The sequence below is a fragment of the Doryrhamphus excisus genome, linkage group LG18 (genome assembly GCF_037039965.1).
Source record: "Doryrhamphus excisus strain RoL-2023G ecotype Guam linkage group LG18, RoL_Dexc_Guam_v1.1, whole genome shotgun sequence".
In the NCBI taxonomy this organism is placed as follows: domain Eukaryota; kingdom Metazoa; phylum Chordata; class Actinopteri; order Syngnathiformes; family Syngnathidae; genus Doryrhamphus; species Doryrhamphus excisus.
The window spans coordinates 17,084,200-17,100,432 of NC_136374.1; the positions used below are offsets into that span (position 1 = coordinate 17,084,200).

The window sequence follows — 16,233 nt, forward strand, 5'->3', positions numbered from 1 at the left end:
AATATATGGGAATATGGCAAACACATGCAGCTGTGTCCTGATTATTCATTATTATTGTTATTATTATTCAATAATTCCATGCAGACACACTCTCTATATTGTCATCTTTTCACAACACAACCCCACAACGCTCCACGATTCGCCCCCCACCCTGTCTTTCTTTTGACTTTACGGCCAAGTGTGTGTGTGTGTGTGTGTGTGTGTGTGTGTGTGTGCAAACTCAGCACACAACACAAAGACCAGCACTAACGTCAGACTCATTCATACTGCATCCTCTGTTCACATCACCAACCCCCCCCCCCCCCCCCCCCACTGTTAGAGCACTCTGCTGTACTCTGTCTGTCTCGCACACACACACACACACACAAGTTTGACCCGTTGATGTGTGTGTGTGTGTGTACCAACGACAACATAACACAAACCGTGCCAAACTAAATCTAAAGAGCGTACGAGTAAATAGAAAAGGACACGTCGGTCACCCAAATAGAAAGACCCAGTGGAGGCAGCACAAGTCCACATGAAGCCAGAACTGGTTCAAAAGGTTCATTGGAATCTCCCACCTTAGCATTCCGCTAAGGCAGCTTTAGCATAATATGCTCACATCCATCCAGGTACCAAAAAGCTCTCCGGCAAGCTCACACCGGCATAATCATTTTATTAACTCGTTCAGTCACAGCCATTTTTAAAAAGCTGTTACTCTCGTTAACGGATATTTTTTATCATTTTGATTGATTTTTATTTATATAGTTATATCAGTGCGTCTCAATTATTTGTATATTTATTCATTTATCTGTACAGTACAAACTGAAACTGAAACCAAGAAAATGCAAAACAATGGCAAGCATTCCAGTGAAGTATTCCAGTGGCAAATTCCATTTGTACTATAAATCTGTACACGTTGGTAGGTCTGCATTAAAATTAAAACCTCTCATGCCCCCCTCCCCCTGACAGTTCCACGCGCCGCCCCAGGGGAAAACGGATATAAAAAATATTTTCATAGTTAGAGCATAGAATTAATATTATTTATTCTAAATTATTTAAATTATTTGTACAAATTACTGCTGTACATTGTTCATATTTGATGTCATCTATTTTTTCTCCACATTATTATTTATTATTACACAAGAGCCAGGCAACGACTTTTCATAGGCAATTTCACTGCTGTGTTGTTGTGCAATGACAATAAAGAAAGTCTATCTATAGAAAACCTTATAAATGTATTTTTAACATCATTAGAGGCCTCAAGACATGAAATAACACCCCTATAGTCACCTTTATACACTGAATAGACATAATAAGAGTAAATAAGCCATTTAAAACAAAAACAAGACTTGTGCTAGTGTGTGTTCCTTAAAGGAAATGACAAAGAGGAGAACAGGAAGTAATAGTAGAGGTTCAGAGTTGACTTTCAGCTTTGTGGATAACCGCCGCAAAAGTAGCTCATGCTTTTTTATGGGGGATTTTTAATATTCCAGCAATCAAATGTGATCTTTGTGTGTCTCTCCGAACGTTACAGTAACTCTACTGACACCTAGTGACCAGTGTAGAGTACTACATTTCATCAACTTCCTTGAATGTGTCTTTTGAATGCCTTATATTTGTATTTTAGTTCATTTAGCCATTTTTATGCTTGAAAATTATGAATTTATTTGCTTAAATAGGCCATAAATTAAATTGATTTATTAATTAATATATTTTCGAAAACCCCTGATGGAGTGAAATTCAAACCGTGATGTAACAAGAGAGAAGTGTATAGTGATACATTCGAACTCCAACTGTGCAATTTTATGACAAATGCTTTGGTAAGGCGTCCATTAGGAGTGTTTTTCATCAACTATTCTACAGGTTCAGAGAAAATGACAGAGCCTATCCCAGCTGATTTCGCCTGGGACAAGAGGTCCATCAAAGTCAAGTCATCATTCAATCACGGCGTGACACGTGGAGGTACATAACCGTTTGGCTCCCATTTAATCAACCTCCCTCTCTTAATTAACCTAATGTCGGTCAGACTTTGCTGAACTTTCAAATTTCAGTTCGCAGGCTCACAGAGTACCCAAATGAATCACGCCAACGGGCTCCTCACGCAGCAGCCGTTGAACAGGAAGCGTGTGTAGTCCACAAGCGGCCTAACAGGAAGTCATTCTGCAACAGTAGCAAACGCTTGAAGTCACAAGTTCATGCGTGCCGCAAAATGCACGCTTCAGTTTACGGATCACAAAACAACATCAAGTTTAAATAAATTTAAAAAAAATAGTCAACTAAATAGATTTTTCTATTGTGTGCCAGCCAGTAACAAGCGTAATTAAGAAGGGGGGGGTGAATTAAAGCTGAGACAATCTGGTTTAATGAATGTAGCTTAGCCACTTAACTGGAACTCCTTTGTTCCTCGTTGGTCCCGTCAGTCAGACACAATCGGTTTGCAAAGTTCCATTACACAACAGTCAGCTGTTTTAAAGCAGGTTATTATTTCCACCTCAGTCGCTCCTTTATGCCTTTAATAGCACTGGGATTCTAGTGTACTTTGCGGGGGGGATTTGATCATCATTCACAATTTTTATGTGAGACAAGAACACACTTTTTCTTTTTTCTGTGTTCTAAAGATATAAAAACAGCTAAAACGAGACAGTAAATTAATGCAGCTATCTTCAATACTTTGACATGATCACAGCAAGGACGGAGTATCGAACCCGCAACCTTCAAAATGAAAGACGGCCACTCGACCACCAGAGCCGCGAAACCCCATACTTTTTTCCAAACTCCAATATGTAGCGTTACATATATATACATATATTTTACACGTAACAGTCCACCTGCTATTATTATTTATTATTTTATATTTAAATATTTTAAAAATAATAAAATATTATAATAATTACAATAAAATTAAAATAATAATTATTATATTATTACTATGTAAATATGCAAATATAACAATAATATTATATATAAATAATATAATAATTAGCATTAATATAATAATTATAATAATCATAATAGTTCTAATAATAATTATATCTAATAATAATAATTATTATTATTATTATTATGTGCTTGTGTCCCTTTTTTCAGGAGCACTTTGTAAACAACAGACCATGTCAAAAAACTAAATTGATAAAACCATCAAAAGGTTGGCTCAGGCCATGATGCCAAGTTGTATGTTGAGTTTAAATGAAATACTTTGGAAAGATTGGGCGGGCCGTATTCAAACACTTGGCGGGCCGGATGTGGCCCCCGGGCCGTAGTTTGCCCACCCCTGGACTAGGTGGTTCCCGTTACATATATTCTTAGCTGCATTTTTTTACCTGTTTTTATATCTTTAGAATGCATTTATCCATTGTTATGCTTGAAAAGAGTTAATTTAGGCCATTTATATGTAAAATAAATATAAATATTCTCTCTTTTTTTGACTAAAAATAGGTTGGAGTCAACCACAAAACAGCAATAATTAATTTGCGGAAGTGTTTTGCACTTCCTAGCCACCATAGGGAGTAATTAAAAATAATACTACATGCGACACCGGTCATAGTAGTATGTGATGATTTAAACATTTATTCATGATACTGTAATTCCTAGCACAACGTGCACACTTTGCCATTAAAAGCATTCACCCAGGACTGTTTAGTTAGATCTAATATGTTTGAAGGGCGACTACAAGAACATGTGATGATGATGATGATGATGAACAGGAAGTGATGCACAATTTAACCAACTTAGCAATGCATTGTAATTCATACAAAATGAGGTTACTTCATAAAGGGTTGTGTGAAAATATAGCATTTAGACGGCTAATTTGTTAGTTTCCAAGCAGCCTGGCCACCATATTTGTTTATTTTGTTCGTGGGTCTGGTCACTGGCTCTCATGAGAGGATTAAACCTGCATGTAAACACACTTTGATGGCAACGTACTGTTTCCCACCAATACAGAATCATGTTGAAGGCAGCCCGACCTGAGGAGACGGACCCCATATGGCAAAGTACCACCCACAGGAAACAGGCCAGACTGGTAGCCGACACAGGACACACATCCAAAAACAAAACATGCATTTTTTTTTTTTTTTTTAAGCCTTTGTGTGACAACTGGGCGGGGCCTCACTTGTGACCCACTACTACTGTTCTGGTGATACAGTGCTAAATAAAGTTCAACTGCAATTATTCCTTGTTTTGTATTATCCTTATTCGTCATTTTCAACTAAAAAAAACAGTCATAAGTTTGTGATATTGCACACAACAAGAGATGCTTTTATCACATTTTTATATCCTCGCCACCGTGCTGTCACGGTCCAGAGCACGAGACAAACTTGGCAATTCCTCAGGTCATAGAGCCGAAATTAGACAGAGAGACGATCCTGGAGGAAAGACTGTTAAAGTGAGAACATCTAGCAGCCATCACAAGGTCAAAGACCACATCGGCACTAAACAGATTGGTCTTTGTGTCTATTTATGGTTGGCTGTACAGGCTGACTTTGCACTTTAGTGAGAGTGGCTGCAGCCGCCCCGAGACAAGTTTACGGCACGGTAGCAGCGAGAAGGGAAAAGGATTAAGAGGCCGCAGATCTAAATGCATATGGGAATATTTCAGTGCTCTTTTGAGTCCGAAAATCTGACATTTACAAGAGATTTGGGGCAGATGTGTGGAGAGAACCCCGCTGGAGGTGAGCTCGTTAGTAAGAAAATGCCAAATGAATGTTCTTGCCATCTACTGGAAATGATTGCAAACAGACTGGTTTCAAGTGTAAAACTGGATTTACACTCGTTCTGTAGCCAAAGTGAACACTTAAATCATACCTGCATTTTTCAATGACAACACTGTGGAAATAAAACCTGGATATATAATAGTCAGAGTAGTCAGTGTACAGCTTACATGGCGGTATAGATTTACAGTCGTCCCTCACTGATCCCAGTTCAAACATTAATGTTTTGTGGTTGACGATGGCCTATCCATCCGTCCGTCCATTTTCTATGCCGCTTATCCACCCTGGACTGGTGGCCAGCCAATCACAGGGCACATATAGACAAACAACCATTCACACTCACATTCATACCTATGGACAATTTGGAGTGGCTAATTAACCTAGCATGTTTTTGGAATGGGGGAGGAAACTCGAATACCGGTACACAGAGATGTCCAAAACATCTTTAAATGATCATGAGTGGGTTTTATTTGCCATAACTGCAAAAACATTACATTTATTAAGAAGGAATCCTACTTTGAGAAAATTCAGTCCGGAACAAATTAACAGTGATAAATGAGGGATTAATGTATAACTCAACACACGGTCGTTATTTTGTAAATAGCTGGCAACAAGGTAATACTGCTTCAGAATGCCATATTCGAATTCCGTTAATGAACTGCAGCTCGTCAGTACTGGCAGCACTCGTGCAGTCCCAGACAACGACGCTACCACCGCTAACTATGCTTGACTGCAGGCAAGGTCCAATTCCCGGTATCTCGGCCATTACTGATGAGTTCTTTCAAAGGACATTAGACCTACCGCTTTCAAGGCTAGTATTCCAAATGATCGTTACTATGGTAGTACTTTGAGAGCATACAAGAAAATGTTTGCTGATATATATGAGAAGTATACTCGCCTCCGTGAGATACTATGACTTTATTCAGGTCATTGTTTGGACAACATTCGGTTTTTACTAGGCCAGTTGTTTTAGTTGCAAGTTACCGGATTTTTTGGACTAAAGTCGCTCCGGAGTATAAGTCGCAGAAGGGCAAAAAATGCATAATTAGGTAGAAAAAAAAAAAGTTGCATTTTTTGCGGGTAATTTATTTTACAAACTACTACTTCTAACAATAAAAAATTGTAAAAATAAAAAACTTAAATTATATTAGGAAAGCAGGAAGTGAACAAATGTAACAGTTAGTGATTGTAAAAGTACCAGATGGAGGGGTAGGATTTAATAAGCTTTGCTTCTTCCTACTCCTTTTGGACATGTGGAACTGGGAACTGATTATGGGATGCACTCAATTGTAATCTGATGCATGTTCAAATGAAATTAAACCATTACCATTACCATTACCATTACCAAAAGAATCGAGCATAAGATATGCTAACACAATGGTTACTCAGCTAACAAAAAATAAACACGAACAGAAACTGTAACATAAACAGTTTTTCATTTCTAAGTCGCTCTGGAGTATAAGTCACAGGAACAGCCAACCTATGAAAAAAAAGTGCCACTTATAGTCCAGAAAATACGGTATTATTTGTGTGTAGTGTAGATTTGTGCGCATATCGCTCTCCATTCGTCAAGCTGTCTCGTTTGAATGCAGGATTGTAGGTCAAGTGACCGGTCATTGTTTAGGGAAGCCGGCGTAGACGTTCAGGAAATGGATGCAGGAGAGTCAGACTGGGACGGCGCTCGCCCCAACCTCGCAGCGCACGCTCACACACGCACACACTTCATACAACATAGCCCCAGGGCGCCAAAACATGGGAGCAATTACAGAACGCTCGGCGCCCCCCGCCCCTCTTATTGGTGGCCAACTTTCTCAGGTTGAGGCCTGAGAAAGTAGCGCATGTTTCTCCACATGCTCATTTGTGTGCTTCTTGTTTCCTGTGTAATATACCTTAGGTGGCACTTAGACAACATGTAAATAGACACACATGTTGCACGGACAGGAAGCGGTGCCAGGTCGCCTACCCGTGTTTTCAATTACAGTCTGAGAAGAGCAGCACTAATATGAGCAGCTGATATATTTGCATGTAATGCATTACTGTTCAAATCCTTCTAATGTTGTGTTTTAGGTGCTTCCTGGAGGTTTACACTAAAAAAAAAAACTGTGACGACAACCAGAGAAGTGGAAATGAAGCTTATTGTGACAACCAAAAAAGTGGTACACATATCTCGGTCATGGTTGCTCAGTACAATACGTCTCAGCAGTTGGTAATGGTTTAATTTCATTTGAACATGCATCAGATTCCAATTGAGTGCATCCCATAATCAGTTCCCAGTTCCACATGTCCAAAAGGAGTAGGAAGAAGCAAAGCTTATTCAATCCTACCCCTCCATCTGGTACTTTTACAATCACTAACTGTTACATTTGTTCACTTCCTGCTTTCCTAATATAATTTAATTTTTTTATTATTGTTTTTTTAATTTATTTTTACAATTTTTTTATTGTTAGAAAGTAGTTTGTAAAATAAATTACCCGCAAAAAATGCAACTTACGTATGTTTTTCTACCTAATTATACATTTGTTCACTTCCTGCTTTCCTAATATAATTTAATTTTTTTATTATTGTTTTTTTAATTTATTTTTACAATTTTTTTATTGTTAGAAAGTAGTTTGTAAAATAAATTACCCGCAAAAAATGCAACTTACGTATGTTTTTCTACCTAATTATACATTTGTTCACTTCCTGCTTTCCTAATATAATTTAATGTTTTTTTGTTTTTCAATTTTTTCAATTTTTTAATTTTTAAATGTTTTAAAATTTTTCTTATTTTTTGTCCCGTACCAAAGTACTGGGTGATATGAGCATCCAATGCCATAATGGGTACCATAGTAAGTGTCAATATAGTGACTGCTTGTCAACTGCTTGTATTGTTTCTTGAATTGGCTCATCGTTGTGCATTGTTTGATTCCCTTACTCAATCCATTCCATAGTTTGATTCCACATACTGAAATGCTATGCTAATGCTAACGTAGTCCTAGCATAGAAGTGTTTCAAATGTACTTCTTCCCTGAGATCATATTTCTCCTCTCTTGTAGAGAAGTATTGGATGACATTTTTAGCTAATTGGTTGTTTTTAGCCTTATGCATTATTTTAGCTTTTTGTAGATGAACTATATCAGCAAGTTGAAGTATTTGTCATTTTAGAAATAAGGAGTTAGTATGTTCTCTGTAGGCGGCATTATGAATTATCCTGACTGGCCTTTTTTTGCAGTACATTTAGCAAGTGAAGATTGCTTTTTTTAGTTATTAGCCCATATTTCCATACAATAAGTAAGATATGGTAGAACCAGAAAGCAATAAAGAATGTGGAGTGATTTCTGATTGAGAAGAAATCTTATCAAATCAAATCTTAGTCTTCTATGACTGTAATGAATAAAAAATGATGCTTAGGAAAGATCCTACAATAATTCGACTATTTCAAGCAATTTATCATACAATCATCTAACTGGGAGATAATGGATAAAAATGATGAGCAGGCAACCCAAGATGACAGCTGTCACCTTCAGCTCTTTCCCCCGACAACAAAGGGCCGCTCGTCCTGGCTTCAATCAATAACCGCACATGAACCGGAGCCACCAGCTGGCTCCGAGGCTTCACCTTTTTTTTGTGTGTGTGTTTTTTTTTTTTTTTTTTTAGTCAAAGCCACCCAAACGCTGCTCAGCCCACTTCCTGTTCCTGTCACTGTGAGCAAGCACAAAGGAGATCTACTCAGCGGTTAATGGAAAAGTGTCTCTGAAGCCTGCCCTGGGGAGATGGGTGCCGTCGGTTGCACGCTTCATCTTAAAAAGGCATCTGCAACCCCCCCCCCCTTTCTAAATACAATGAATGGATGTGGAGGTGAAGAGGGTCCTTGTGTGGAACTGTAATGTGACCTGTGCAAACTTCCGTGCTTAGAATATAAACATCAAGCAGAATCAGGAGTCTTAGGACACCAAAACATACGAACACATAATATTGACAGGAGCAGCCGTTATGATAATATATAAATACAAAATCTGCAGTGGTGTCCAAACTGCGGAGGTGCTCCTCAACAAAGGAGTACTATACTGTAGCTCAGAGTGTGCCTTTGTGCTTGGGTGGGGGGGGTCACTGAGAAGCATTAAACCGTAATCACGCTACCAACTTGCTGGGTTTGCTCCTTTTTTGGAAAAAGGAGTGCCCGCCCCTCCTTCTCCTCACACCTGACTGCAGATGTTCTTGGCATATCATATTTAAATGTTTCATGTTAGCATGAACAAGGACACATGTTGGAGAGCATGCAATACATCAATACTTTAAATGCTGTTTAACCTTGCAGCATCATTCAGTCAATGAAGACTGAAGGTGTGCATGATGATTCAGACTTCATGCCCAGGAGGCACAGACACAATGTGGTCTAATGTGGTCTAATGTGGTCTAATGTGGTCTGCAGACCACCACACGTATAATACATGCAAACAGACGAAGCAGGCTTACCTCAATGCAACCTTCACGCAGCAGTCACCCTGACCCGCCATTGTCTCGTCCCAGGTTCCAGGCAAAGATATGAAGGTCTCTCTCGTCTGTGGATCGGGACTCAGTGTGTGGCCGAGGTGCTACGCAGCCGCATGAAGGAGCGGCGCGGCGGTTCAGGTCAGCGGGAGCAAGGCGTCAAGAGCTGCCGGCGACCGGCTGCCTCTTCCGAACTCCTGGTTTGGTTCTCCCCCGCCGTGGCGATCATCTTCTCCGGCCCGATTGTGGAGTTAAACCTGTGGGTGTGAAATGCGTGTTACTGACGGAGAGTCCCGGTGACTACATGGTGTTTGAAGCACATGTGAGCGCCTCGCTACGCAGCTCGGCTCCTGTGAGAAGGACGCTGCTTGGGAGGCGAGACAGTAAAGTGAACCGGGAAATGCTGCATTCAAGGACTGTCGGAATTTTTCAACTCGGCTTTCAAAGAACACACAGAAGTAAGGTGTAGATCAGGGGGTCTCAAACTCAATTTACCTGGGGGCCACTGGAGCTAGGGTCTGGGCAAGGCTGGGCCGCATCAGGTTTTCCGAAAAAAAAAAAACGCAAATTTTTTTTAAAAACGTCGCTTTGGTTCCAATTTTCTACAAGAAAAGCTCTGATAAAACATCCCACTGTTCTCAAATATCGTACTTTTTATTTTTCGACACAAAATAAGATGAAAAATAAATAAACAAATCAAGAATCAATCAGTAATAAATAAATATAATAATAATAATAAAACGGCAAATAATAAAAACTTAAGAAACCACATATAGTTGGTGGGTAGACAAATGATTTTTTTCATATTAAAATGAACAAAGCATTATTAGAGCCCTGTAGACATGACAAAACACGACTATAGTCACATTTATACTCTTTTTATTTACAACATATTGCGCAACTGCAGGGTCTTGAGACACATGCTAACTCGCAAACTCGAGAGCTAGCGACCTAAACGGTAGCCTTCAAGTTATTTCCTTTAAACTTAAATAGCCCAAAACTTACCACTTCCACACGGATAGGGAGGATAACTATTAACAGTTATTTAACCTTTAACATGAACATTAATCAAACGTAATAATTTTTTCTGGGTACATGATACCATACAGCATCCATATCAAACTTTACATTAAACTTTCATATCAAGGCGGGGGCCTCAAACTAGTGTCCTGCGGGCCACATTGGCAATTGCATAGTTATTTGGCTATTAATTTGCTCCAATTATGTAGCACAGAACTACCAGGCCATAAACTAGAACAGTACGAGTCCATGGGAGGGCCCAAACCTTTAGTTTTAATTAAAAAAATCAATATATACACACTAAAAACGAAGTTTATTTTTTATTTTTAGTAAATACATGAAATTAAATATAAATCAAGTGCATCCAAAGTGTAGCCCAAGGGCTTTTATAGGCCCATAGCCACGCTATATTACACTAATTAGCTTTTTTCACACCAACACAAAAACGCAGATGTTTTGTTCAAATAGCTTAGCATATATTCATCTACAGTAGATAACATTTAGCATCTTTATTGTACAAAATGTGCCATGTCCACAAATAAACATACACTATATCTCACTGACGCCAAAAATTCAAAGTGCCCATGAATGCATCACGGCTAATGTTTGACTGCCAGGCGTATCGTCCAATCGCTGAAGTCCTATCTCGGGCCATGTGGCCGTTGTGGCCCCGCCTATGTGCAACACAACCTGGTGAGGCCACGCCCACACTATAAAAGCAACCCGGGCAGCCGGCGGCGACATCACAGGTTCTGTTTAAGTGCCGTAAACACACCACAGCTCCACGAGGGAGGAGGAGGAGGAGCCACCGACGCTTTAAACGCCCCAAGGTCAAAGGTGGAAACTCAAGTAGTTCTTACAGAAGATGGAGTTCATTTGCTCCATTGTGGATGGGAAGTTACACTCGGACGCTTCCTCCTTTTGCTGAGTCAAAGCTTCTCAGAAGAGGAAGTCCTTTCTCTTACTTATGACTGTTGCATCTCCTGTTTCAGTGCTAGCTTGTTTTTTGCACATTTATCACAAATAACACGTCACTGGTCACTTTTAAAGGGACGCAGTCATAGATGATAATTGACTGACAGTCACACAAAACATGCACTTTGTGTTGTGGTGTGGTAGAACCTTCTCGTAGCAAACTATGAACACGTCTACCATAATAAAGAACCGTCCACCTGCAGCCACACACAACAATCCTTCCGATGTTACGAAACACTCCAGCAGTAAGTATAAGCCCAGTTTCCATGCTCGAGGAGCTTATGTTTCTGTGTGTGTGTGTGTGTGTGTGCTGTACGGCGGTCCAGGTGGCGATGGAAGTGCTACGCGGGCCGCATTCCCCCCGGAAGCAGTGTTGGATTCCGTACAAGATTAACATCCAGCGATGAGGATAAAGCTCCAATCCTCCTAGATCTGCTGCTGGGAACTGGCGGGCCTGCACAACTGCAATGTCAGAACGTACACAAAGCAAGGGCGGCAACACATATTGTCCCGTGAAGACACACGCTTACGTAACCATGCAGGTCTGTTGGATTGGTAAGCCCTGGACGTTCCTCTTGGGGGCATGTTTGCACCAAAAAAAAAAAAAACCCTGAATGCCACATCCTGCTCAGAAAAGCAGATTTCATAACAGTTCTGTGTGGGCTGGAAAATCCCTAAGACTGAGAATTCTGTAATTGACAAAGCACCTTCTAATCCTGGCATCCAGCGCTACATCGTCAATACAAGCTAACTGCATCAGAAAAGCAAACACTCCTGTTGCCTTCAGGCTCCCACGGTAACATCACTCCTTTCCGGTTTGTATTTGACAACATCCCCTGCAGCGATATGCGATATAGGAAGAGACAATACTCTCAAAAGGCCCACTTTTCTCCAGCATGTGATTGTATCCTGACCTAAAAAAACACAAACATGACTCATGTCTTTGACGCCGCGCATTTCACCATCTTTTTTACAGCTATTGGATGCAGCTTGTGGACGCTTGTTGCCACACTGATGCAATTGTTCCAACGGTCCAAGACAACATGCTGTAAAGTTCCAAAAGTACACGCTTAGATGGGAGATCCAGTACTGGGGCTGTATCAGCAAATCTGCCTTTACAAAGATGGTGATGCTTACTTTTCTTTCACCAAACGGTGGATTGCCGTTAAAAATGATATACGGTAATAACTCTTTGATGAGCAATGACTTTTTTTTACATCGTTGATCACTATTACTTACTTCATTAGCCTCCGGTCATAGCTTATCTGACATGATGGAGTGAAAAAAAAGTACTTCTCCCATTCAGTGTGGAAGTGGTAGTTTTTTTTCCTTCTAAGGAATGAATAATAGAAGTAGGGGTAGTAGTAGGGGCGAGTGGTTAGCGCGCAGACATCACAGCTAGGAGGACCAGGGTTCGATTCCACCCTCGGCCATCTCTGTGTGGAGTTTGCATGTTTTCTCCGGGGACTCCCACATTCCAAAAGCATGCTAGGTTAATTAGCCACTCCAAATTGTCCATAGGTATGAATGTGAGTGTGAATGGTTGTTTGTCTATATGTGCCCTGTGATTGGCTGGCCACCAGTCCAGGGTGTAGAAGACAGCTGGGATGGCTCCAGCACCCCCCGCGACCCTCGTGAGGAAAAAGCGGTAGAAAATGAATGAATGAATGTGCAATGAGGAGTGTAAATGTGACTATAGGCATGTTATTTCATGTCTACGGGGCTTTAATTATGTTAATAGCTGTATTTAGAAAGTCATAAAAAGGTTTTCTATGCTATAACTACAAAATATACTCAATTTAATAACAATGAATCCTATATCAAGGAAATTCATTCACCAGTTAACCGTTACAAACACGGAACAACCGTATATACCTGAATGAAAACAGCATTATTCCTATTAAAACTATTTATATTTTCTTTAAAAGGTGCAGGCCTAGCAAATGTTGGAGGCATCAGGTCTGAATCATGATGTTATATAAGCAGTAAACTGTAAAGAACACCAATAAGGAACGTCTATCCATCCTCCACCTCTTTAGGGCGTCTAGAAAAAAGGCCTTAAAGAAAACTGGAAGATGAGAATACGCCCTAATGTATTCCCCCATCTTTATTCTTTGATGTCTCTATAATCCCTGGCATGCCTTTTTCTATATTTGGCTTTGGAAGTGCTAAAGCTAATCTCTCATCTTCTCCACCGTAACAAAACCGCTCCGATTGGCGCTCATCTGACTTTGTCAAATGAGCGTCCGAGACAGACCAATGGAGGTTAGTTGTCTCACTTCCCTGAGGGGCCAACGTGGCCCGGTTTAAATGGGAGGAGGGGGGCGGGGGGGATTGGTGTGGATGTTTGATATGTGTGCTTACAGTATGTTTTAGATGGCAGAGAGCCCAACAGATCCTCATCACGTCTTGGCAGATGGATGCCGCTTATTCTTAGTTGGGGTTGTGAGGGGTATGCTGGAGCCTATCCCAGCTGACTTCAACTTCAAGCTAGGGGCGGGGACCAGCCAATCGTAGGGAACATATAGACCAGGGGTCTCAAACACGCGGCCCGCGGGCCAAATGTGGCCCGCAGGACGCTAGTTTGAGGCCCCCGCCTTGATATGAAAGTTTAATGTAAAGTTTGATATGGATGCTGTATGGTATCATGTACCCAGAAAAAATTATTACGTTTGATTAATGTTTATGTTAAAGGTTAAATAACTGTTAATAGTTATCCTCCCTATACGTGTGGAAGTGGTAAGTTTTTGGCTATTTAAGTTCAAAGGAAATAACTTGAAGGCTACCGTTTAGGTCGCTAGCTCTCCAGTTTGCGAGTTAGCATGTGTCTCAAGACCCTGCAGTTGCGCAATATGTTGTAAATAAAAAGAGTATAAATGTGACTATAGTCGTGTTTTGTCATGTCTACAGGGCTCTAATAATGCTTTGTTCATTTTAATCTGAAAAAAATCATTTGTCTACCCACCAACTATATGTGGTTTCTTAAGTTTTTATTATTTGCAGTTTTATTATTATTATAATATTTATTTATTACTGATTGATTTTCTTATTCTTGATTTGTTTATTTATTTTTCATCTTATTTTGTGTAGAAAAATAAAAAGTAAGATATTTGAGAACAGTGGAATGTTTTATCAGAGCTTTTCTTGTAGAAAATTGGAACCAAAGCGATGTTTTTTAAATTTTTTGTTTTTAATAAATTTGTTTTGTTTTTTTTTGGAAAACCTGATGCGGCCCATTCTCACCCAGACCTGAGCTCCAGTGGCCCCCAAGTAAATTGAGTTTGAGACCCCTGATATAGACAAACAATTATTCATACCTATGGTTGTTTTTGGAATGTGGGAGGACACCGGAGTACCCACGCACTGGGAGAACATGCAAAGAGATGCCAAAGCAGGGAATCGAACCGAGATGACTGTGTCAAAGGCAGAATTTTTGTTTCATTCATCTCCAGAAAACCAACCCAGCCAATTTTAAAGGAGCAGAGACCTCATTACATGACAGAGGCTCCCGTTTGACTGCCCCCTTCATGCCACGTCCAGTCAATCCACGATGAGTACAAAAAGCCTGTTCTGTGCTCATCCGCCCGAAGATGCATGGGTCGAGCAATCGGTAGCGAGTCATGAACACGATCCACTCGAGAGCGCACCCGGCATTCCAGTTCTTGTGCCATAGGGCACGAGCTGACCCACACTTTGCTCCATATCTGCCCAGGCTCTTAAGCGTTTGGCCGGGCTGTGAATGTGTGGCGGCTGGCTTAAAGGCTGGAGGGCAGACCGTAATGGCTGCAGGAGCCTCAGGAGTCTCACTCATTGACTGACTTAGTACCGTCATGGGCTGTGTGTGGGGGTTCAAACAGACTACGAGGTCAACCAAAAGTTGTTGTTCACTGATGGTCTGCTGGATACTCTTGGCAAATTTCACTCACTCGTATTCACAAAAGACTAATGGGATCGGTCTGTGTCATATGACACAAAAATGAAGGCCAGAAGTCTCCACGGAAAAACTGATAGCACCAATATCTGCACATAAAGTATCTGATACACATTCACGGTACTCGGTTGCAGTGCAGCTCTCCAACCCTGCTTACTCAAATTACAATCAAATGCCTAATGACTTCTCCCATAGCGAGTCAGAGCTTTTTCTCCTGTCACTCACACATATTCGTGACCAGGAGACACAGCTGGTCAAATTTTGCAACTGACCAAAGGAAGGATTTTTGACGTCAAGCTCAAGATATGAGAACCAACAAAGTCAACAACCATATGTAACATAGTCAAAGAACTGTGCATCCTTTTCTGTTGCCTTTGACCAACCCAACTGCTATTGAAACTATCCATCCCAGCTGTCTTCTGGTAGGACAACGGAGAACATCGACATTATCCTTTGCCTGTTCTGTGGCACACACTTGACGCAGTTTTATTACACGTGTGGCTAGTCGTTGGAGCTGTTAAATAGTACTGACCAGATGGAAGGAACAGATGTACTACAGGAGTCCATAAAATATTTTAATGACGGTATAACAGTGGTACAATCCCCTGCTGGGTGGTCTACTTGTTTTTTTTTAAACTTTCTAATCCAAATAATAACCGGAAAAGGAATGTACCAACTCCCCAAGAGGTGATTGGTCCTAATGTCAAATGTTATCACTCACATCCTATAACCTGTAACAAAGTTATACCCTATAACTCTGGAATTGGGTCCCATTCCCATTGTTTTCACTTCTCGGCCACTGTGTATCAAACATCACCCCTAGCTTAGTAGCATAGCATCTTGCAGCTACAGAAAGAGAATGCAAAATGAGCAGGAAGAAGGAACTTCACAAGGAAGATCCAAGAGTCTACAAAAATTACTTGAGCATTCCCCCGGACTCGTTCCAAGAGGTGGTTAAAAAAACCAAAAAGCTAACCCATTCATGAGAATGAGATACACTGTTTGCAAATAGGTTACATTGCGCTAACGTTGAATTATCTAGTGAGTTTTTCCATCATAACAAATTACTCGGTGGCCTGTTGTTGATGCAGTTGCATGTAAACATTGCATCACTGGAGGAAAAGGTCTATGCTATGTCTAAAACTT

General features: G+C 40.5%; 1 protein-coding gene across 5 annotated transcripts in view; it reads right to left on the minus strand.

Moving 5' to 3' along the window:
- Nucleotides 1-9,534, minus strand: part of kif21b (kinesin family member 21B) — a 72,746-nt gene extending 63,212 nt beyond the window's left edge. For all 5 annotated transcript variants that reach the window (XM_058055334.2, XM_058055337.2, XM_058055335.2 and 2 more), the window contains exon 1: nucleotides 9,147-9,534. In XM_058055334.2, the coding sequence (XP_057911317.2) occupies nucleotides 9,147-9,187 (41 nt within the window). In that variant the 5' untranslated portion in view covers nucleotides 9,188-9,534. The remainder of the gene's footprint in view (nucleotides 1-9,146) is intronic.
- Nucleotides 9,535-16,233: the final 6,699 nt, after the last annotated feature.